The sequence below is a fragment of the Cavia porcellus genome, unplaced genomic scaffold, assembly GCF_034190915.1.
Source record: "Cavia porcellus strain 051 isolate PalLab524CR breed Dunkin Hartley unplaced genomic scaffold, mCavPor4.1 scaffold_5, whole genome shotgun sequence".
NCBI classification, from domain to species: Eukaryota; Metazoa; Chordata; class Mammalia; order Rodentia; family Caviidae; genus Cavia; species Cavia porcellus.
In genome coordinates, this window is record NW_026947488.1 from 14,577,487 (window position 1) to 14,600,427 (window position 22,941).

Consider the following 22,941-nt stretch of genomic DNA (forward strand, 5'->3'; position numbering starts at 1 on the left):
GTTTGTTTGCTTTTGTGGCCTTTTTGTGAATGTCCTTTGCCTGAGGGGGACCAGGCTAGCTAATCAGCAATAATAGTACAGTTTTTTTTTTCCCTCAAGGGTAGAAAAGGGAGGCTTTGGAGGTGATTCTGCAGGTTAGAATCCCTACCAGCCACTGTGCCTCTGCCTGGATGTTAAGAGGGACCCTGTTCATCTGTCCCTGGAGCCTGCGGGGCTCCTCACTGCAGGAATAATTCTTCCAGTCCGCTGGGGTCCTGGCCAGCCATTGGGCCATGCTGTCCTCTCGGGGAGGAGCAGGAGGCTGGGCAGATGCAGGCTGCGGAGTGAGTAGGCAGCCGTCACCTCCCTCCCTCGCTGCCTCATCGCATAGCCCATGGCGATCCTCCCTGGAGTAGTCAAGCACCTGTCTTTTCAAGGACCTGGATGTGGAGCATGGCTTGAGTTGGTGCCCTCGGGAGGGTGGTGGTGGGGCGCTCACCTAACCTGCAGCGGGGCCTCTGCAGCCGTAACGAGCACCCTTGCCGGCACCCCCTTCCACGCTTTTCGGTGCTTCCGGCTCTCGCCTGCCTCCAGCCACTTCTCCAGCGAAAGGCTTCCCATTCCTGGACGCCCTGGTGCACGCTCTTCCTCCAGAGTCTCCTGTCTGCCTCTCAGAATCCTGGCCCTCGGTTCCCCTTGTCTTAGCTGTAGCTCACAGAGCGGCAGCTGTTAACCTTGAGTCCTTTATAGCTGCTGTTCTCACATCCTGCTTGGATCCTTCTTGGACTTATTTTTTTAGTTAGGGCAACTCAATTAAAATGGAATTCACTTAAGGCTCAAACTTGACCTCTGCACAGCAGGAAAGCCAGTGTGGTACACACTCTATTCACAGAAGCTGTGGCAGGAACAGAGCCAGAGCCCTGCTGCTCCAGTTCCCAATGAGTTCGTGTTTGGAGGCGGTCCTGGGCTCGGGCCAGCTTCCTGTTGGTGTTAGGGTTGGGGCCATCGGCACCTCCTGAGAGCGTCCTGGATGCAGGATGATTCTCTCCGTGAAGTAGGGGCCACCTGGTTCCCTGGGGTATGAGCCCTGTAGGCCCCCCTAACTTTGGCTGAAGGGTTTCTGATTCATATCTCAGTCAACTCCAGATGGACTTTCTTGAGGCATTTATCACCTATAGGTAAAGGCTTTTGTTCACTGCCACCTCACCAGTTAGTGGGCACCTGGAGGGCAGGGCTGGTCTTGTTCATCTCGTCCCCCCAAGGGTCCTGTCGAGGGTCTCAGATAAGCAGCATAAGCCCTGGGAAAGAGTGTGAGCCCCACCGGGGTGAGTGCAGCATGCTGAACCCCGAGACTCTCCTGGCCTTGGTTGATGTTACCCAGAACGCAGCAGTGTAAAGTCCCTCCCGGCAAACCTGAGTCCAACTCGGTTTTTGTTTGTTTTCACGCCTTGGCTGTAGTCGTCGGTAAAGCACCACCATCCACCATGGCAGCAGGCAGCCAGTCTCCCCCCGAAACGCCGGTGCTCACTCGCTCTGCCACCCAAACCCCCACGCCCGGCGTCCCAGCCACCACCAGCACGACGTCCACCGTCACGGCCACGGCGTCGGCCGCCGCTGCCACAGGGAGCCCGGTGAAAAAGCAGAGGCCGCTTTTACCGAAGGAGACCGCCCCGGCCGTGCAGCGGGTCGTGTGGAACTCATCAAGTAAGTTTCAAACGTCCTCCCAAAAGTGGCACATGCAGAAGATCCAGCGCCAGCAGCAGCAGCAGCAGCAGCAGCAGCAGCCTCAGTGCTCCCAGGGGACGAGATATCAGACCAGACAGGCCGTGAAAGGTACCGCCACCCCTGCCTCCGTGGCGCCCGCCCTCTTTTTTGCCACATGGACAGGAGAAAGACCTTTGCTGTTTGATTTTTAATTTTTTTAATTTTCTTTTTCCTTCTTTTTTTAAGTTCCCATTTGTGTCCTGGCCACTGTGTCCTTGAAGGCCTTCTGCATTCCATTTGACATTTTTATAAAAGATTGCTTTGCACCTTGCTTTTCAAAGCTTTTTTTTTTCCCCCCATTTTGTAAGTGATACATGCATATTGTACTTAGAAAGGGGACAGAATGTTTATAAAATATTTTAAGCATTGACCCCTTCGCCTTCCATTTCATTGTCTCTTCCTCAGCAACTGCAACCAACCGTTGTAAAACCCTTTCCTATGCATGTATATTTTTATATATGTGTGTGTGTGACACCGTCAGTACTGCCTTATTTTTTCCTTTTTGAAAGTAGGAGATGGTACCGTGCTTTCTTTTTTTCACCCATCAGCATGTTTTGGAAGTCTGTCTGTGTCCGTGCCTTGTTCTTTTGGGCTGCTGTGTAGCATTCCATAGTCTGTTTAGAGCATTTTCCTACTGGTGGGCCTGGAGCTGGCCTCTCGTTTTTTCCTGTCTTAAAGAGCGCTGCGATGACTATACCATGTAAGTTGCCTTATGCTTGGGAATGAATCTCTTGGCATTATTTTGGAAACAGCGCAGTGTGAAAAGTTGGTAGCAAAGTTGTCTTCAAACTAGGGATTTGCGGGGCCAGGGATTTAGCTCAGCGTCACAGCACCTGCCTGGCAAATTTGAGGTTGTGAGTTCAATCCCCAGCGCTGCCCTCCCTCCAAGAAAAAGATTTGCCACATGCATAGAATAAGGCCCATCAGGAACCGCTTGCAGAAATTGCAAAGTCAAACTCCCAGCAGCGATGCCTGATGCTCTGTAAGAGCAGACAAAATGCTGATCTGATCGGCACTGGCCAGCTGAGGTTTGTGAGCTCTGGAGCAGGTGTCATTGCTCAGGGAAACTAGCGACTTGCGGCATGATCCTCAGGCTCCTGGGTTGAAATTGTCACAGCGAGTAGGATCCTGAACAGCCCCAGGATGTGAGGCTGAAGGTAGCGAGATCCGGAATCGGCTCCCCGTGAAAACCATCAGGGATAAGGGGTGGGAGCAGGGACGAATGGGAAACTGTATTGGGCGGCTTGGAGGACAGCCGGGCCGAGCCTGCTGGGTAAAGCTGGTGGGGCATAGCTGAAGCAGGGCAGTGGGGTTAGGCCCACAGGCCACGGTCTGGCCTCGTATCCCGTAAGCCTTTGCGCCTTCTACAGGGGCTTCCAGGGTGCCAGAAAGAGACTGTGGGCTGTGGGGTTCTCAGGTTCCAGATTGCCTGTGTCAGAGTGAAGCCTAGTTGGGGAGGTAAGGGCAGATTAGAATCAGTAAAGTGTTACTGTCCAAAGGGGAGTTCAGCATGAATTCTACTCCTTTTTGATTTATGCCGAGGTAATAAAGAGATCGATCTTTTTTTTTCTTTCTTGCTTTTCTTTTTGTTTTTCTTGCTCTGCTGGGAATTAAACCCAGGGCCTTCTCACCGAGCTGCATTCCCAGCCCGTTAAAGTTTATGTATTTATTATTTACTTTTGAGACAAGGTCTTGCTAAATTGCTCAGTCCCCAGGCTGATTGTAACTATGATTTTTCTTTGCTTTTTGATTTTGATTTTGATGCTGGGATTGAACTCAGGGCTGTGCACATGCTAAACATTCCCTCCACCTCAGAGCCACCTCCCCGTCCTCCACCCATGGAGATTTTAAAGGTAGAGTGAGGAAGTAAGTGGTCCCCAGGAGGGGCTCAGGAGCCGGGGGAACACTAGGCTTTACAGGAAGCAGAAGGGGCCAGTTAGGTGAAACTTGTCTGGGTTTGCTCACGGACACTTAAAGGTTAGCTTTGTCCTCCTACAGAAACTGGGGGGCAGGGGCCCCATCTTCCGGTGTTAGCAGCCTGGAGCTCTCTCAAGCAGTATTTTAGGGGGGGCCCAGGCTCATCTGTCCATCTGTCCTGTGACCTTGAAGTCTGGAATAGCTCATCTTTGTTCAGATCTTTATAGTTGAAGGTTGGCCCCAGTTGGGAATGGGTCTCCGGAGGGCTCCCGAGAGTCTGGGTAGAGTCGGGTCAGGGTGAGGATGTTTGTGACTTGGAAGTAGAGAAGTTCCTCAGCACGTGTGAGGCTTTCCCTTCCACCCTGCCCTGCCACCCTGCCAGCTCTGCCGAGGTAACCAGCGCTCTTTGCCTTTCCTAGCTGTGCAGCAGAAAGAGGTCACGCCGAGCCCGTCCACATCCACCATCACCCTGGTGACCAGCACCCAGCCGTCGCCCCTCATCAGCTCGGGCGCCAGCAGCACCCTCGCCTCTTCCATCAATGCCGACCTGCCCATCGCCACGGCCTCCGCCGACGTTGCCGCAGACATCGCCAAGTACACTAGCAAAGTGAGTGGGCCAGCGGCCGGCAGGCTGCGGGAGAGCTGGCTTCCTGATGGGAACGCTTCAGGCTCTAATCTTGCAGGTTGCGGGAGTGTTTAGGAGAGAAGACCCTGTTTTTTGTTTTGCTACGTTTTGTAAAATTTTTTGGTACCAGGGATTGAATTTACGACCTCGTGCTTGCCAGGCAGGCACTTGTGCCACTGAACTAAACCCCGGCCCCAAGAGCCTGTTTTTAAAGAGGACTTTGCCTGGTTCTTACCTTCTGGCCTCAAGTTGGTTCTTAATAGAAAAATACAGAACGGAGTGATTCTTATTCCAAATTAGATTATAGAGGCAGTCCTTAAAATGCAAAATAGAATTGGGATTACCCTTGGGAATTTAAATTGCTCATTAAGGACCGATTTCCCTCAAAGTGCTGAAACCAGAAGCTGACCACGCTGGTGTGGTTTGTACTTGGAAGTTGCATGAGGTTTACAAAGCAAGAGGCCTGCGCCTTGTTTTTTGCTGGAACCAAGAGAGACTGGGGAGCTCGGGATCCCCTCCCTCATGTCACCGCATCCTCGGGGCACAGTCTTTGTCCATGGCATGGTGGGCAAATGGCCCACGGTGTGTCTTTTCCCAGCCACTCTGCAGGGCTTCACTGTTTCTCCCCATTTACCAGGTGCCTCTAGGGTCATTGTTGAGATTAGGTGAATGAAATGCTGCGTCCTGGGGGATCTCTGGGCTGAGGTGCTGACTCCCGTCCGTAGACCCCCAGGAGAATAACGATCCAGGAGCCCTGGCTCCGACAGTCTGCTTGCTCCCCACCGAGACCAGAAGGGTGCCTGGCATTGGGCGGGTGCCTGCTGTGGAAGTTGCTGAGAGTGCATGTTGCCTACCTCGCTTTTGGGCGAAGTACTGTGAATAACTTAATAGCCAGTAATCTGCTATGTGTGCATTGAGCTGGCTCCACAGCACCACCTGGTAATAGACTGCGTAGTGAACTGCACAGTACTAGTAAGGCATTCTTAACTAATGAGCAAATTACTGCCTGGTTAGTTACAAATGAGTTAATTTCAAGTTTATAGAGAATGGTTGAAGAGTTGTTTCTAGATTTTAAAATTTTATTTTATTTTATTTTACTTATTTGTCTTTTTGGTACTGGGAACTGAGCTCACTGCCTTGTACTTGTCAGACAGGTGCATGTGCCACTGGGTTATATCCCGGCCCTTAGGTTTTTTTTTTTTTTTTTTTTTTTTTTAACGAAAAGGTCAAGCTTTGTAATAAAGAGCTGCTTTAATATATTGAGTTCAAAGTAGAATTTGTAAAATCTAGATTGTGAGATACACATGTGTCTTAGTTACTTTTTACTCGTTGCTGAGACAAAATACCTGATGCTGAACTTTTTACTCGTTGCTAATACCTGAAGCCCAATGTTGGGAAAGGAAAGGTTTATTTCTTACAGTTTTTGGAGGTTTCAGTCCATACTCAGTTGGCTCCAAGGCAGGGTGGCACGGTGGGGCTGCAGTTCATGGCGGCTGCAAACAGCAAGATATAAATTGGTAAGAGATAGAGACACCTTCTTCCTGCCATTGGATTACATCCTGGCTCCACCCCTAGGCCGGTGCAGCACTGACACCATCAATCCAAGCGTTAGACAATGAACCAATCATAAATGCACAATGCAAAGGCGTGAGGCCTGGGAGCCACCGATATAAACCATGACAACATGTAATTCTTAGATTTTCCTTTTTCTTCCTTCTAGCAAGATGTCATTGTTATCTTTAGCTGTGTACTGGAATCAGCAAAGCTTAGAGATTTCAGCCAGCACTCACACCTGTGATCTTTTGGTTTCTGTGAGGTGGGCCTTCTGCCTTGGGACCTTACACCTCTACCTGGTGTCCACCATGATTCGGAGCTCACAGAGGGGGCTCATGGGGAAGGGTCCACTTGCTCAGGGCTGAGCTTTAAAGCTTCCTAGAGTCTGGTGGTAATAGGAGAGACTGCACATGCCCACAGGAACCAGAGTCAGGATCTCTAGGAGCCATTGTAGACTTGGTCCGTCCTGGGCGAGACAGCAGTGACAGAGGCTCGTGTCTGCACAGCGGCTGCTCTGGGCCACACGCTGTTCAGAGCACTTGTCATCGGTTTTCCTTCAGTCTTTGCCCCTGGTTGATTAGGTGGGTGTTACCATCGTTCCAGTTTTATAGATGAGAAAGTGAAGCCCAGCAGCGCTGTGTCCTGATCTGGAGTCCCCAGCTGATGAGTGGCAGAGTTGCAGTTTGCAGGGTGGTGGCCAGCCTCTCAGCGTGTGCTTAACCTGGCCAGACTGGGCTGTGAATTCAGCGTTCAGGGTCCGCAGACCTGTGCACGTCTCTCCAGCAACTTCACGCAAGCTTTAGTGTGGCCGATGAGGTGATGGAACTGTGCCTTGGACCTTGTTTAGTTTTTTTTTTTTTTGTACTAACAATCAAACTCAGGACTTTGCACGTGCCTGAGCTCTATCCCTGACCCTAATTTTGTTTCTTAATTAGAGTGCCTATCCTTCTTTTCAGGAAAATGTTTGAACTGTCCTAGAAACCCTGGGGTTCAGAACAGGAAGGATTTGGCTAGGCCGGGTGGTGCACACCTATAATCTGAGCACTCTGGGAAGCTGAGGCAAGAAGATCAAAAGTTTAAGCTCAGTCTGCTCAGCTTCCTGACAGCAAGACCCTGTGTCAAAATTAAAATGATAAAAATTAAAAAGGACTGGGGAGGTGGCTTAGTGAAGCCCTGAATTCAATCTAACAAAAGCAGAAAGATTCAGAGGTCAGACAGTTCTCGCCATTCATGATTGTTTTCTTACCTGCTGACAGAATGACTTGGCTAAAATTTTTGTTTAAATATAATTCATTTTATTTCAGTCAGCTTCGCTTAAAAACTTAAAAAAAAAGTTTAATCCCACCTGATTCAATTTCTGTCTCGAGATTTGAGGCCTAGGTCCATTTTTCTTGTTTTGAAAAGGGAGCTTGTGTTGAAGGTGACAGCAGCAAAGTGAACCTTTCCAGCTGCAGCATTCCCTGCGGTTACCAGGGAATTGAAAGGTGGCGTTTCGTTCCTAACCCAAGAAGTGTCCGCTGTCACCTACGTAATCTGCGACTCTGTTCTCAGACCCTGGTATCGTCGGCTATTGATTTGGTCCAAGCTCTTTGTTTACAAATGGATAAGCGGAGACCTACCAGGTGGACTTGGCTTGTGGTTTGCACCAAGCCCCCTTTCCGAGCCCCTGCGGCCCCCTTTCCTCTAACAGCAAAAGTCGGGAACGACCTGGCTTGGTAAATGTTTTCCTTATAGTTTACAGAAATGGACAGGAGCCTGGCGGCGGGGGGGTGAACCCTCCTGTGTCCTGCGCGACTTGGAGTTGAAGACCCACGTTTGTGTGTTTTGGCAGAGAGAGACTTTTATTATTAATGTTGAGTTCTTTGCTATATTTGGAAGTGAAAGGCAGCCCACAAATTCATGATATCTTGAAAATGGAATGTAAGCATTGCGTTAGTAATGTATTGATTTCCATCCACTTTGTAAGTGCAGCACTTTGGTTGTGTTTTTTGTATGGGCCTGATCGGCTCAGTGGTGATCTGGGAGTCTTGAAACACAACCGTTGCACAGAGCGCGTGTGTTTGTGCTGGCAGCTGCCTGTGTGGGCCCCGCGGCACGCGGAGAACGGATATCTCCACAGATATTTTATTCACTGGACTCTCATTCTGGGGTGAAGTGGGGGTTGGCAGCAGTTAGCAATTGCAGACTCATACAAGTATGTTTCTCTGTAAAAATATGATGAACAGAACATTTACCTCGGGAACGGGTGTTAAGGCAGCTGGGCTTTGCTGCGTGTTTTTCTCATTTATTCCCTGTGTACAACCTGCTGGGGGTCCCTGTTGTTATCTTTGGTTTTCCATGAGGAACCCGAGACCCCGAGTACAGATGATGAGCAGAAACTCAGCAGAGGCCAGGGTGCACTTGGTCCCGCCTTCCTGCGGAACAGGAGATTCTGGAAAGCACGGGAGGGACCGGCAGCAGTGGGGCAGGCCTGCGACGCTGTCTGCTCCCCTGTCCCCCGTGTCCCTGCTGTGCAGTGCCAGGGTCAGCCAGCCGGGGTTAGGAGAAGAGGCGTTTCATCCCACAGCATTCGCTAAGCAGAGGCCTGGCTGGCTGCTGAGCAAACTTGCTGATGCCTGCAGGGGTCAGGTGGTTAAAGAAGGAGAGGGTGCCACATGGGCTTCGAGGCAGTGGCCAGATCAAAGCCGTTAAAAGGCCAGCGCAGGGACATCTGCCCGGTGCACTAGAAAAAGGAACGAGGCTCTCACCCCTGCTATGGCCGGAGTCAGCCTGGACGCAGTCACCTGGCCTGCATATTGTGAGAGCCCATTTATACACAATGTCCAGAGCAAGAAAATCCATAGAGATTTGCAGAAAGCAAATTAGTGGTTGTCAAGGAGACACGGAGGGGGTGATGTGGGGAGAATTGGCTAAAAGGGAAAGAGTTCTTTTTGGGGAGCAGTAAAAGTTCTAGAATTGTGATGATGGATATGTAACCAAATATGTTAAAAGCCATGGGAAAGAGGCATTTGCTTCTTTTTTTTTTTACATTTTTGATGCCACGGGTTGAGCGGGTCTTAGTCCTCCGGTCCTGTGCTGTACCACTGGGGTACGCCTCTGCCCCTAACTGTGCACTTGAATGGTGAGTTGTGTGTTGTATGAATTACCTTTCTTTAAAACACACTTTTGTTTTTGAAAGGATAAAGAATTAATAGTAGCAAAGCAAAATGATCTCGCCCTCATTGGCTTAAGTAAAACATCCAGGGGCTCAGCGGCCGTGGCAGGCAAGCCAGCGCTACAGTTGTGTCGCCCTCCAGAGCAGGAGACCGGAACTGTGGTGATTCTCGCCTTGCTTAGTATCAGGCTTTCTCCGCCTCAGTGTCGTGATGGAGGTCGCAGGAAGGAGGTCGTTCTTGGCTGTGGGACGTCTTGGACACTGTGAGGCATCCGTCAGCACCCCCAGTTTCCTCCCACTGGGTCCCAGCTGCAGTCTGTCCTCCGCTCCCTCCCCTGTCACAACCTCCAAAAATGACCAGTGTCTCAAGAGGGACACTGTCTCCTAGGCTTGAGAGCTGCTGCGTCACTCGCATTGGTGTTAGATTGATGCCCCCTTCTAAAAGCCACAGAGAGCGATCATGCGAATTGTTTCTGTTTTTATCTTTCAGATGATGGATGCGATAAAAGGAACCATGACGGAAATATATAACGATCTTTCCAAAAACACTACTGGAAGCACAATAGCGGAGGTCAGAGATGACACATGAGTTCTTCCTTTGCTGTGGCTGCACACAAGGAAGCTGCCCAGAAACCCTGCAGGGGTCCCTGCGCTGGTGCCTGCTGGCTGTGGGTGGAGGCGGGTGCTTCTCACTTGGCCAGGTGCAGGCTGGTGCCCTGCACTGTGTGATTTGTTCACTTCTAATTGAACAACCAGCACCATGGTTGTGTTAACCCACTGGGAGTGGGAGTGAGTTGAATATGTATGTTAGTTTTCTTTTTATTAGTGTGACCTTCTTGGTGATTGTACTGGGGATAAGGACAGGTGTGTGCTTATAGGTCCATGCCAGATGTGCTGGCATCTGCCCGCAATCCCAGCATCTGGGAGACTGAGGCAGGAGGATCAGCCTGGGCTTCATAGGGGGAGCTTGTCTCCAAAAAAGAAAACAAAACGACAATAGAGAGAAAGCATAGGTGCATATTACCCCTTCTGATCCAGATGCATGCCAGCATTTTTCGAGTTTTAGAGAGGTAACATGCAGCCCTAGAGTTAGACCCTGTACTTCTGTAGTGAAATGTGATCTGTAGTGAAATGTGATTATTCACACTGCTTGGTACGAATGGTTTCCTCAAGGTCAGTGTGACTGATGTTTGCCCCACGCAGCCCCTGCCCTGGGGCATCCTGGGGTGTGGCATGTTCACCACCAGTGCTGGCCTGCACCCCTAAATGCCGAGTCGCTCTCTCTAGTTGTGACAGCCAGCAGTGACTCCAGACATGGTCATTGGCATTGGCGGCAAGCTGCCTTGCTGTGACAATGACACATGGAAATGGCTTTATCACTTCAGCTCAGTTTACTTTTTCTTTCTATATCACTTTGGCCCCAGTTTGTCCATCTTTGAAAAGATGTGTGATTATTAGCTGTTGGGTTTTGGAATTGCAGGTGCGGGACTCTGGACCTTTCTATGCCCTATATATGATGGTTATAGCCACCTAATGTTTCGTCCAAAATTATCAGTTTTTTGATGTTTTATTTACATGAAAATATCTTCACTTTCTGTGGCTTTCTCTGCTTATATATATATATATATATATATTTTTTTTTTTTTTTTTTTTGAAAAGGGAATCAGCCTCTGTTGTTTCTGCAACAGTATTCTTGTGACTTAGGGTTCACCCAGGTTCCCCCATCTGTGTTGTGGAGCTGTGGGACGTCAGCACCGAGCCAGTCACCTGCAGCCTGGGTCAGCCCCCGGGGGTCCCTTGGGCCGGCCTGGCCCTTACTCTGCTCTCGTTGCAGATCCGCAGGCTGAGGATCGAGATCGAGAAGCTGCAGTGGCTGCACCAGCAGGAGCTGTCCGAGATGAAACACAACTTGGGTGAGGCCCGTTTGAAGGCTGGACTGTTAGCATAAAGATCAGCCACAGTGTCCTAGCTGATAGATTCCTCCTATAAGAAAGTATGTCTGGGGCTGGGGAAATAGCTAATCAGGACAGGCGCCTGCGTGGAAATCGCAGGGTCCTGAATCCAATTCCTGGTACAAAAAAAAAAAAAAGAAAGAAAAAAGGTCTTTCTGTGAAGTAGGCTTCGTGCTGCCTTGTCAGCTGGTGCCTCTGTTTCCCCTCTGGAGAGGGGTAGGAGGATAGTACCCAGAAGGATTTGGTCATTATAAAGACTACCTGAGTTAGTATTTATGTGTGTTCAGGCCTGCGCCTGCAGTTGTTGTGTAAGTGTTCCTAGATGGGGAAAAGCCTTACACTGCCGTTGAAATTCCCATCATGGATTCGGGTGAGGTTCACCGTGGGGCTCAGCGTTAGGGTACCAGCCGGCATCCGCAGCCAGCGGGGGCACTTCGAGTCGGGATGTGTGCCACTGTCCTTTCCTCCCCCGCCAGAGCTGACCATGGCTGAGATGCGGCAGAGCCTGGAGCAGGAGCGGGACCGGCTCATCGCCGAGGTGAAGAAGCAGCTGGAGCTGGAGAAGCAGCAGGCGGTGGACGAGACCAAGAAGAAGCAGTGGTGTGCCAACTGCAAGAAGGAGGCCATCTTCTACTGCTGCTGGAACACCAGCTACTGCGACTACCCCTGCCAGCAGGCCCACTGGCCCGAGCACATGAAGTCCTGCACCCAGTCAGGTAACGGGCGCCCGCCTGCCCCTGCAGCGGCCGGGTGTCGGCCTCCTGTGGGCCACAGGGCCTGGGTTGGGGTCAGTGCCCCAAGGGTGCCTGGCCGACCTTGTCGCTCCGTCTCACAGTCACATCGTGTGCATGTGAGAGTGAGGTGCAGCCACGTTGCTGAGACTTGTGGCCTGGTGGGTTTTCTTTTCTTTTTTTTTTTTTTTATATTAGGAATTGAACTCAGGACCTTGAGCTTGCCAGCCAGGTGCTTATGTGCTGAGCTGTATCCCTAGCCCATGGCCCGGTGGTTTTTGATCTTGACTCCTTTGCAGGGATGTCCCGACATCCTGCAGTATATAGTGCGGGCCTCGGAGCACAGTGATCTGGCTGAGTGTGCGTGGTACTGACACTGAGAACCTCTGCTCTTCTGGGGATTAATGGAGCTAGGGCTTTAAATAATCTGAATTTCAGTTCCTGAGGAAACATTTGGGTTTGCAGCAGAGCTGTCACTGAGGCTGCTCCAGAGCATTTGCAGTCAGCCTAAGAGAGAAGGTGAAGCTGCAAGCCCAGTGCCTCCTGCAGGGGGCGCTCGCTCCGCGTTTGCGGACTTCACTGTAACACCGAAAAGTGAATCTTTGCGGTTAATGTTCACTATGACCACCCCTGCTAGCCTGCTGTAGTTAGAATTAAAGTCTTGGTCTGGAAGTGGAGCTCCTGGGTGTAATGCTAGTCTGGCCTTCACAGGCCCTGGTTTCAATCCTCAGCACTCTATAGAAAAATAATAATAACTAAAAGTCTCCATCTTAAAGAATGTATTAAAAATACTTACAAATAACACAAGGTGGTACATGGCAGATCTGTAAAAGAGCTACGTGATTTCCATTTGAGAACTTCCAGCGTAGGGACCCGCACGCTTCTTGTGGGAGGGGCCACAGAGAATACGTTAGGCTTTGTGGACCACAGGATCTGTGTCACAGCGCCTTACCTTCCCTGTGCCAGCTCAAAGGCAGCCCCCGCTACAAGAGTGGGTGGAAGGGACGGGGACATAGCGCGGTGGCACGGTGTCTACCTGGCAAGGACGAGGTTGTGCATTTGATTCCTGGTACCAAAGAATGGGGGGGAGGGGAGTGGAAGGGCTTTGTACCTATAAAAGTTCATTTGTAAAGCTAGGGGGATTTATTTTACGATTCCTTCAGTGGAGTCGCGTCCCCTGGTGCCTTCCCTAAGTTCTGCGGTGTCTGCAGCCTTGTGCTGTCATCAGGAGATGTTCAGGGTGTCCCTGAGCTTTCCTTTCTTAGTGGCAGGACATCTGTTGACCATAAATTCCTCTCAGATGCCCCTGTTCGTCCTAGTTCCTGCCACTGCCAGCAGAGCTGTGCCTCCCTCTGACAGGGTCCTTTCTCATGGCTCCCTTGCCCTGTGTCACACTAAAACAAGTCCACAAGGTGGAGACAGGTCTGAGCCTGGGCACTGTGACAGAGAGCGTGTCTCCCTGCGTAGTCATGGTTGACTGGCGTGGATGAGGGTCATTGCTCCGAGACTGTGCTTCCCTCCCAGAGTGATCGGAAACTTGAATTGCTGAGCAGTAGAAGCTAGTAGGAACGCAGCTTCTGGCCAGGAGGCCTGGGTCTGTGGGATGGGCTTGTAGCCACCTGCTTTGCTGAGCTTGTTTGGCCACATTGGAGCCCAGCCGTGGGGCTGCCAGTGAGGCCCAAAACCATACATTTGGCTTCTTTCTTTCCTCCTTGTCCCCAGCTACCGCCCCTCAGCAGGAAGCGGATGCCGAGGTGAACACAGAAACACTAAGCAAACCTTCCCAGGGGAGCACCTCCGGCACCCAAGCAGCCCCTGCGGACACGGCCAGTGCCTCCAAGGAGAAGGAGCCATCGGCCGAGAAGAGCAAGGACAGTGGCTCGGTGAGGGGCCTGGTCACGTCGGGTGACCCCCACCTTCTTGCCTGGGAGCTGCTTCGGGCCTCTCCCCGTGGTCCCTGGCAGGACCGCAGGGTGCAGCAGTCTCACCAGTGTGCCTTACGCGTGCCCAGCACAGGGACCATCGCCTGCCGCTGTGGAGGACTCAGAATGTGGCTCACGTGACCAAGGACCTGGGTTTTCAGTTTTAGTTAATTTTAGTTGATGTAGATTTAAATTGCTAATTGTACCAGCTTGGATCGTGAAGGTGGCACCTGCTCATTTTCTACCATGTGGTGTGTGACATTAATTTTATGCAAAGACTGTTTACAGGCACACTAATCAGTTTTTACCTTTTCACCCGTTTGATACACAGGGAAAACCAAAACCACGCTATCAGGAAAAACACTCGTTTCAGTGGTATTGTTCCTTAGTACAAGGCTAACATGATAATAAAGGGAATTGATGGAGGTGGCGAGGGTTCTGAGAGTTTCAGACACAGAATGCTCTAGAAGCCGAGACTAGTGCTGAGCGAGGGGCCGGCCACGTAGTGCTGTGCTCTGGTGTTGAGTCTGGGGACAGCACAGGCGTGTGGAACCTGCGTGACGCGGCTGTCACCTGACCACAACGGGGACGGGCACTGAGATGCCTTACGGGGAGTGGGGAACACTGTCACGACACACTCGGTTTCCCAGCGTCCTGAATCCATCTTTGTTTTGTGTCTCTAGACCCTCGACCTTTCTGGCTCCAGAGAGACGCCCTCCTCCATTCTCCTGGGCTCCAGCCAAGGCTCTGGTATGTTGCCCTCTGGTGGGCGGATGGTGCTGAACGTGGGGCAGGTGCGCAGCCATCTTGTCGGGGAGAACAAGTGGTTTAAGGATGACTCGGGGCGCCTTGGGGGCCTGTGGGGGTGAGGGCGTGTCCAGGCCAGCCCCTCCCCACACTGGGCAGACTTGCCCGGTTTGGCTGACCGGGGAATGCATGTGACAGCTCATTTGCACACGAGGTTCTGCCCTCAGGGGAGCCATGAGGTAAAGCGCTGGGAAGCCCCGCCGTGTTGGGTGCATGAGGGCACCTGAGCCTCAGACGGGTCCAGGCCGTGTGGAAGGACCGTCTGTGTGGAGGGACACCTGGGCAGGCCAAGGGGGTTTTCTGGAGACTTCTGGAACCGTCGGTGGGGTTTGAGCAGGCTTCCTTTCCTAGCCCGAGAAGTCTTTTTCCTGTTTCCTCCTAGACCAGTTTGGTCATGTGGAGGACTTCAGCAATGTGCCTGCCTTGTGGAGGAGTTTTCTGGGGATTCGTGTCTGTCCTCTGAGCTCCAAGATGCTTTTGCCTGATGACTGATTCTCATTAGCTGAATAGCAAAAATTTAATTTCACTTTTGCCAGTTGAACACATAGAGCTTGAAGCAAGGCCCGTCGTGATGATGGCTAGCGACCTTTCCCGAGGGGGCAGGACCCTGGGGGCGTGGGCTTAGATGGCAGAGCTCTGACAGAGTGGCAGGAGCTGACTCCGGGGAGAACATGAGCTTGGCACTGAGGATGATTCAAGTACAGGATTTATTAAAAGGCGGGTTCCCCTGGGTGTGGCACCGCCCCTTATCCCAGTTACAGGAGAGACTGAGGCAGGGAAATAGTGTGAGTGTAGCCTGGGGACCGGTCTCAAAGAATTAAGAGGCATGGGGCAGCGAGCTGAGCTGGACGCTGCTGGCCTCGCTCCTCGGCTCTTGAAGGTGGAAGAGGAGCCCACTCCCCAGTCGCGCTTCTTCCCTCCGGGAGGCCCAGGAGCAGCGTGGCGCTGAAATCGTTGGTATCTCGGGTCCTTTGAAGCCTCTGCCACCCAGAGTGCACTTTGGGTTCTAACAGCCTGGTGTCCCCCAAAATGTGGGACTTCCTTTGGGAAAGAGTTTTTGTTATGTTAATTTGAAGAGTTGCCTCTGTTTACCAAGCAAAATTGATCTTTGTGCCCCTGGTGGTGATGAGAGTCTTTTAAAATTTAACTCAGAAGTAAGTAAAAAGCATTAAAGCCAGACAAACAGAAAGACAAACAGCGGCTGGGCGAAAAGCACCAGGGTGGCACAGGAGAGCCCAAGTCGGGGAATGCTGGGTTTCAGAGCAGGCAGCAGTTTGAGGGCTGTGGCGTTCGGGGCGCTGGTGATGCCCCTTCCTGGGGGCTGGGCAGGAGGAGCCCGTGCCGGTGGCTGGGAGCGCCTGCCCTCCTGTCTCTGAGGTGAGTGAGGTGCTCACTACGCCAGGGCCTGGCACGCATATTTTTGTAAAGGGCCAGCAGGCGGGCTGCATGGTGTCTGACCCGGTGCCCTGTTCTGGGTGGCAGGAAAGCAGGTGTCTCTAGGGCACCCCGGTGTCAGGAGAGGCGTGAAAAGGACTCTGGCAGGGAGCAGATGAACGGGACCTGAGCAAGGCAGGAAACCCCATCTCGGCGGGGCTGGGGAGGTGGCCAGAGGCGGCGGCTTGCTGCGGCTCCCGGAAGGGCAGGCACTGCACACACTGGGCACAGGGATACCCCACCCGTGTGGGCACAGTCACTGTTTCTGGGACACTGAGGAGGAACTGAGGGCCACAACCACAGGGCGAGGAGATTCGGGGGCTCCTTGCTTCTGTTTTAAGTCAGAGGGGGCTGCAGAGTGGGGCGTCGGTGCTTCCTGGGGTTACCACCACTGTGGCCCCAGCTCTTCCCGTGACTCCTCCACCCCGTGCACTGATGTCACTCGGGAGCAGACTCTGTGTCTTCATCACTGACTGACTCCATGGGCAGCGGTCCTAACCCCACCCTCAGCTCCCCAGATTCCTTCATTAGCCTGGGACCCCACCTTCCGCATCGGCGCCCCACACTGTTTGCCACCTCTGCCTGTGAGGTCAGCGCTGGCTGCCACTGCGGGCCTGGCCTTCATCACAGCCGGAGTCCTGATTCCCGGCTGTCCCCTTCCCTGGACATGGAGATACCTCCCGTCCCTGCATCCACCCTCCACACCCCATCTCCCTGGGGGAGCCCTTAGACCTGCATCGGCCCCATATGTGGACCTGCAGGGAGGCGGGACACGGGTGCTGTTTGGTGGAGTGCTTCCCTGGCATGCACAGGGCCCTGGCTCCATCCCACAAAAAACAGAACCTAAAATAGCCAGCATGCTGGCCTACACCTGTTATCCCAGCTCTCAGGGAGGTTGAAGCAGGAGGATTTCAAGTTCAGGCCTAGCCTGGGTAGTTTGGGGACTTAGTAAGACACCGTGTCAGAATAGAACGGGCTGGGATGTGGCTCAGTTAATCTTTGGGGACTGAATTGGGTGACCTTGAGCTTTGGGAGCCCTCCGTTTGAGGGCTTCTGGGTTCAGTCCTCGGGGCTGGATCTCAATCTCTCTCCCTCCCTCCCGCCCTCCCTCCCTCCTTCCTTCTCTCTCTCTCTCTCCCCGCACCCCTCTCTCTTTCCCTTTCCCTTTCTCCTTCTCTCCCTCTCCTTTCCTGCTGTCTTACCAAGGCCATCCGTGATGGAGGCTGGGTCCTGGTGGCGGGCAGACCCTGCTCTGCACGCAGCCGGCTTCTGCTGCCACTGGCTCCTCAGGCAGGGTGTCTGGGATGCAGCCTGGGGCCATGGGCATCCCGAGCTGCTCCCCGCCTTCTGGGCCAAGGAGCCCCTGGGAAGCAGGCTGGGAGGAGCTGGCACCTCCGTCCCCGTAGCTGGGCCCGGCCTCTCCTGCTCGCTTTCCTGTGAGATTCCCGCCAAGGCACCAGGTGCAGATGAGTCCTGGGAGCAATCCAGAATGGGAAAGCCCTGCCCAGGCCCAGGCCCAGGCCCAGGCCCTGCCACGTCCGCCCTTCCCTCTGTCCGCGCCGTGTCTCCACACCTCCGCTTCTTGCCTCTGACTTTAGATCCCGGAGAGCCGAGGGCCCAGGCCCCTTCTCTTCCCACCCCAGTACCCGAGGTTGCTCTTTTCCGGGTGCAGGAGGACCGTGGCCCAGGGCAGCCTCTGCCTTGCCGGGCCACACCTCGCCCCTCTTGGTGGCCCGTCTCCTCCCTCCTCTGCTGCATGTTCTCTCTAGGGTGCAGGCGCGCCCCACCGCGTTGTCACAGGGTCCATCCACACTGCTGCCCTTGGCGCCTCTTGCTGTGTCCTGTGGCCGTGACACTGGGCAGCCTGGGCTTTCTTGAGTTTTCATCTTTCTTCCTCATTTTGTCTTGTTTCTGTTTGTTTGCTTACCCGGATCTTGGCCACATCGGTGATTTTTATGGAGACGCCTTTCGTCTCCGGGTGTTTCCGGATCTTTGGCTTCAGATGTGATTGGGAGGATCCAGCCCCTCATCCGCTTCGTCTCCTCTGCCCTCACCCGGGTGGCACATGGTCACTCCTGCCCCTTCTTGGATCACCTGGGTGGGGTCTCCAACCCTTCCTGGTTCTGGCACCTGCCTCAGTTTCCCTGGTCAGATGGGCTGATGGGTAGAGCCAGCGCTTCCAGGATTTTTGCTTCTGAGAATCACAAAATCCTGAGACTTTTCGGTCACCAAGCGCTGCATCACTGTGTGTCATCGTGCTTGTAGTGCTTAGCTGTGTCCACTCGTCCTGTCCGTGGTTTGCTGCGCTCTGTGTGTAAAAGCTGTAGGCTCCGTGAGTGCCCTGAGCTGGATTGTGGTGACTTAGGAAGGGACCTGCTGGTCCCAGCGACGGTGGCAGGACCATGAGCCCGTGGGGTTTTGCGGAATCACAGCTCTGGGACGGACTCTGAGGCTACTGTGCTATCTCTTCAGTTAGCAAAAGGTGTGACAAGCAACCTGCCTATGTCCCAACCACCACCGACCACCAGCCGCACCCCAACTACCCCGCCCAGAAGTGTAAGTATGAGCCGTCTCACCGAAGCTGCGGGAGAAGCCCTGTGTGTGTGTGTGTGTGTGTGTGTGTGTGTGTTTCTCGTGGGCGTGTCCTCTCCTGTCCTCTCCAGTGCCTGGTCCTTGCTTTGCCCTGTTTCTTCTTCGCTCCCCCAACCCATCACGGTCGTTGGTTTTCTTGTGGGCGTTAACCTTACTCTTCCGCCCCGGCCCTCAGCAGCTCCCGTCTCCACTTCTCCTAGCGGCCCTTGCAGGACTTGATGTGGCCTCCTGCCGCATAGCGGGGTTTCCTCATATTGTAGGGGTGCCCAGGACCATCACCCCCAGAGCCCCCGGCAGTAAAAGCAGCATCGGAAGGGAAGCCCCGAGGAGGAGGCGGAGTCAGGATCAGGGCTCGGCTCCGTCCCCTCGGCCTCCTGGAAACTGCCCCTCTTTGGTCACTGACAGTTCCCCGTGAGGGTGGTGGCCCCCCTTTGGGGAACTTTCTCCTCCTGCTGCCTTTGGCTTGGCCACGCAGCTGTCAGAGCAGTCCCTCCCAGTATGTGACCGTGGGGTCCCTCCCTCGGCCACTCCAATCCTGTCTCTAAGCCTGACACTCGGCCTCTTAATCAAACCTTCCACTTGGAGAAATTAAAAAGGGGGAAGTCCGTGTGCCCTCGGTGAACGATCTCAGCCCACCCAGTGGGCTCTTTGTGGTGGCTGCTGGGGAGCACACACCCCCTTCCTGCAGAGCCTGCAGACCTGGCCCCCATCCAGTGGGGTGCTCTTCAGGACACCTTGTCTAGGTCTCCCTTTGCCTCCTCGCTTCTGGCTCAGCCACCTCAAGCTCTGCCCATGTCCTTGAGGCCATCCCAGCTCTTACCTGGGTTGCATCCTTTACTGACCCTTCCGTGTGTCCCTCTGAGAGCCACAGGCCTGTGTGCCCAGGTCTCAGCCATCTGGTCGACCCTCTTTCTCTTCCGTGCTCCTCTCCCGTGGGTGGGCACCTGTGGTTCGGTCATGAGTCCTGTTTCCAAGTTGCCCATAAATTAAAGAGGAGCATCATGAATGTAAGTAGATTGCATGCCAGATTTTGCTGCCCTCAGCGGTGGCCAGGGTTGGAAGCACAAGTGCATGGGGTTCCTGGTGTCTTTCAGTGACGTCTTGGGGGTCCCTGGTTCCGGCTACGACACAAGAGATGCCTCCCTTGGCAGCAGGGCACCCCTCACTAATCTGTTCTCTGAGCATGACGCCCCACTGATTCTCTCCAGCCAGTTCCTGTTAAATCCTGAAACTCCTAAGTCATTTGAGTTTGTGCTCTGTAGACCACAGGTGCAGGGAGTGGTGGTGGCTTTCTCTCACCCATCGGCGCTGTGTGGAGCGGGCGGGAAGGTGGCTTCCGGGCTGGCGGATGACACGGTGTGCACTCAGCCTGTGGCTCTCTCCCCAGACCACTCCCGGAGCAGCAAGGCCAGCGCCTGGAGCAGCAGCAGCGAGGAGAAGCGTGCGGTGGGCCGCTCCGAGCACAGCACCGGGGCCAGCACCAAGAGCCTCCTCCCCAAAGAGTCTCGGCTGGACGCCTTCTGGGACTAGGGGCAGGCAGTGCCCAGGGCCACCCAGCCCCCGGGAAGCAGCCTGGACGCTGGAGAAGAGGAGGCACGGAACCGGTGGGGACACGGCCTGGCTGGCGCTCGGCGCGGGGACACCCACACTACAGGACGTCGGGCATCGCCTTGCTGAGACTGTTCGACCACTTGCGCCCTAAGCTTTAGGTGTAAATAATGTACAATTGTGGATGTCATTGGACCTAGAGCACCTTTCCTTTTTATATTTGTATGACTTTAACTTATACAAAAAAGAAAAATGAAAAACAAGATAAAAAAAAACCCAACAACCAAAAAGAATGTTTTGGTGTTGGGGAAAGGGAGTTGCCCAGTGGGGCCCAGGGATCAATGTCACATACGGGTCCTGCTCCTCGGATCCGCAGGGGAGCCCGCTGGTGTCCCCCGGCAGCACGGCGCAGTCGGGAGTCCGAGCACTGACCACCCAAGCCATCGGCCCCTGGCCGCGCTCTGTCTCTATCTCCTCAAACACGGGGCCCCGCAGAGCAGATCTGCGCAATCCCACGCGACGTACACGATGACTCCTAAAGGGAAAAACAGCCACCTTGTTTACAGAAGCCACGCGGAAGCGAGCCCCGCTCAGCCAGATGGCCGACGGAAGGCGCTAGAAAGCCTTCAGGTCACAAACTCGGCAACCAAGAAAAAGTCTGTTTCCTTTGCTTTATGATTCCTTTCACCACGCTCACCCCCTGATCAGCTTTCTCCTCGGGAGCGGGAGGCCGAGGCAGGACACACGCAGGGTCCCGCGCGTCTGGACAGAGCATGTAGGTATTATTCCGGGATGCAGTTCTTCGTTTCTATGTAAGCATGAAGCAGAGCAGTGTGGGAGGAAGCTGTCTGTTACACTACGTATGCTGTAGTATCATTTTGTATGTTGTGTAAAACAAAGCATTGATCAGAAGCAAAAGGTGATGTATGTATATGAGAAAATTAATTGTACGATATCATTCCAGGACATTTTGTTGTACATTTTAGTCTCATTTCCTTTCTCTTCATTGTTGATAAGAGGATGCGAACTGTACAGTTTCCAGCTAGTTCCCCATATTAGAGAAGAAATATGAAGAGATACTAGAAGAAAACAGGAGAAAGGACCTTGTGAATTGCAGCTGTCAAAAAAGAAAAAAAAATAGCCTAGCTGGCCTTATTTGTGAAGCATAATTGCTTTTAGCATATGGAAGTATTTTTTCACATTTTCTTTGTATAAAATTTGTATTAAACAAATATCTTTTTTGATGATGGTGTTTCTTTGTGACTGAGCCAAGTGGACTCGCACAGTATGGTTTTTTGGGTTCTCCCTTACTCCTCTCCCAGTTTTTTTCAGGTTCTTTACCTTTTCTAATTAAAGGGTTTTGGTAAAATGGCTTGGTTGTCCTCAAGTTTGCAGTTTTCCAAATGGTTGGGGTGGCTGTGTCTTAGGCTCCCACAACCGGGAGGAGCAGAGGCCCACCGGGTGTCGGCTTGGAGGCCGCCGCCCCTGCAGACAGCAGGCGGGGGTTGAGGCAGAGCCTGAGCCCTCGGGCAAGCCTGGTCAGTGCCAGGACACCCTGTCCTCAGCTCTGGGCCAGGGATAGTGGAGCAGTCTTGAAAGGCAAGGATTCCAGCAGATAAGCGGTGTCTCCTTTATCTGGCCAGTGGTTCCCTGGTAAAGACTTGCCTCACCAACACTCCTGCCGTGGATGAAGGCTCATGTGCCCCTCAAGGTATCCGGACGTTACAAGGTTGGCAGGGCTGGGCATGGTGGCAAACGCTTGCAATCCCAGCACTCAGGAAGCTGGGGCAGGAGGATCACCGTGAGTTCATGGACAATCTGGGCTACATAGTGAGACCACTGACCAAAAAACAAAGAAGTGACCAGCAGATGCATGTTGTGAGACACTGTGCTGCTGGCCAGGCCACTGTGAGTCATGAGGTCAGGTCATTGACCTGAGCCAAGGGGACCTTAAGGGAGGGAATTCTATAAAGGCAGGGTTTGCATCCGCCTCTGCCCTGTGACATGGAAGAAACCCGAGGGGACGACAGAGGGGTGTGGCTGGGGCCCAGTAATGGTTTGCAGCCAGGCCCCACTCCCTTTTTACTTCTGTTTTTTTGTTGTGGTTTGTTTTAAAAGTACTGGAGGTTGAGCCTAGGACCTTCATATAGAGCTACATCCCCAACCATTTTTAGTTTGAGGCACAATCTTGCTTAATTCTCCTGCCGCAGCCTCCCAAAAGCACTGGGATTACAGGTGTGTGGTGCCTGCCCAGCTGAGCAAAATATCATGTTGTTTTGTATTGCAAAATATTCTCTTGGGCTTTCCCTGGCCATCTGAAAAACCCCTGTTCTCAACGCTTGGGCCTTAAACAGCATGGTTTGGATTTGGGCAGCTGGGTATTTGCTGTCAAAGGCCTTAATGGGGATGGTTCAGACCAAGACTAAGGGGCAGGCGACAGCCCCAGTGCACAGCCTTCTCTTGGGCTAAAGGAAAGCTGTCTGTGTACAAACAACAGGGAAGAGGGAGTGGAACTTTCTAGATGGAGGAGACCTGTAGGCACAGAGGTCCTGGATACCTGCGAAGTGACCTGCATGGTGTCAATGGTGGGTCTCTGGCCTGAGGATGTGCGTGGTTGAGGGTGCATGGCGCCCTCTTGAGGTCAGGCTTGCGCAGCTCCCTGCAGCTCCCTTCTTTGCCTGGTTGGGCCAAAGCTGCCAAGGGCACTGCTGTCCCAACAGTCACAGGCCGAGCGGTGACCCCAGCTTTGTGCTCCATCCTAACAGCTCCTGCATCAGTGCTCTTTGCAGTTGCTGGAGTGACATTTGTCACTTCCTCAGGTGGAGAAGAAAAGGCCAGCTCCCTCCTCCTGGGTGCATTCGTGCCCTTGGGACCCTCACTACCTCCTGAAGACCAGGTGGGCCTGGCCCCGGCCCCTGGGGCTGCCTGGCAGGACCTGATGTTCAGCCCCCAGGCATGCAGG

At 53.2% G+C, this 22,941-nt stretch overlaps 1 protein-coding gene across 23 annotated transcripts in view; it reads left to right on the plus strand.

The window, feature by feature from the left end:
* Zmynd8 (zinc finger MYND-type containing 8) overlaps positions 1-21,223 on the plus strand; it is a 105,337-nt gene extending 84,114 nt beyond the window's left edge. For 12 of the 23 annotated variants that reach the window (XM_005002808.4, XM_023564244.2, XM_013150392.3 and 9 more), the window contains 9 exons: positions 1,438-1,812; positions 4,080-4,267; positions 9,484-9,564; positions 10,828-10,906; positions 11,422-11,661; positions 13,399-13,559; positions 14,282-14,348; positions 18,312-18,395; positions 19,819-21,223. In XM_005002808.4, coding sequence (XP_005002865.2) covers positions 1,438-1,812; positions 4,080-4,267; positions 9,484-9,564; positions 10,828-10,906; positions 11,422-11,661; positions 13,399-13,559; positions 14,282-14,348; positions 18,312-18,395; positions 19,819-19,961 — 1,418 coding nt within the window. In that variant the 3' untranslated portion in view covers positions 19,962-21,223. The remainder of the gene's footprint in view (positions 1-1,437; positions 1,813-4,079; positions 4,268-9,483; positions 9,565-10,827; positions 10,907-11,421; positions 11,662-13,398; positions 13,560-14,281; positions 14,349-18,311; positions 18,396-19,818) is intronic. The other 11 variants (XM_063248234.1, XM_013150396.3, XM_013150397.3 and 8 more) reach the window with 5 other exon arrangements.
* Positions 21,224-22,941: the final 1,718 nt, after the last annotated feature.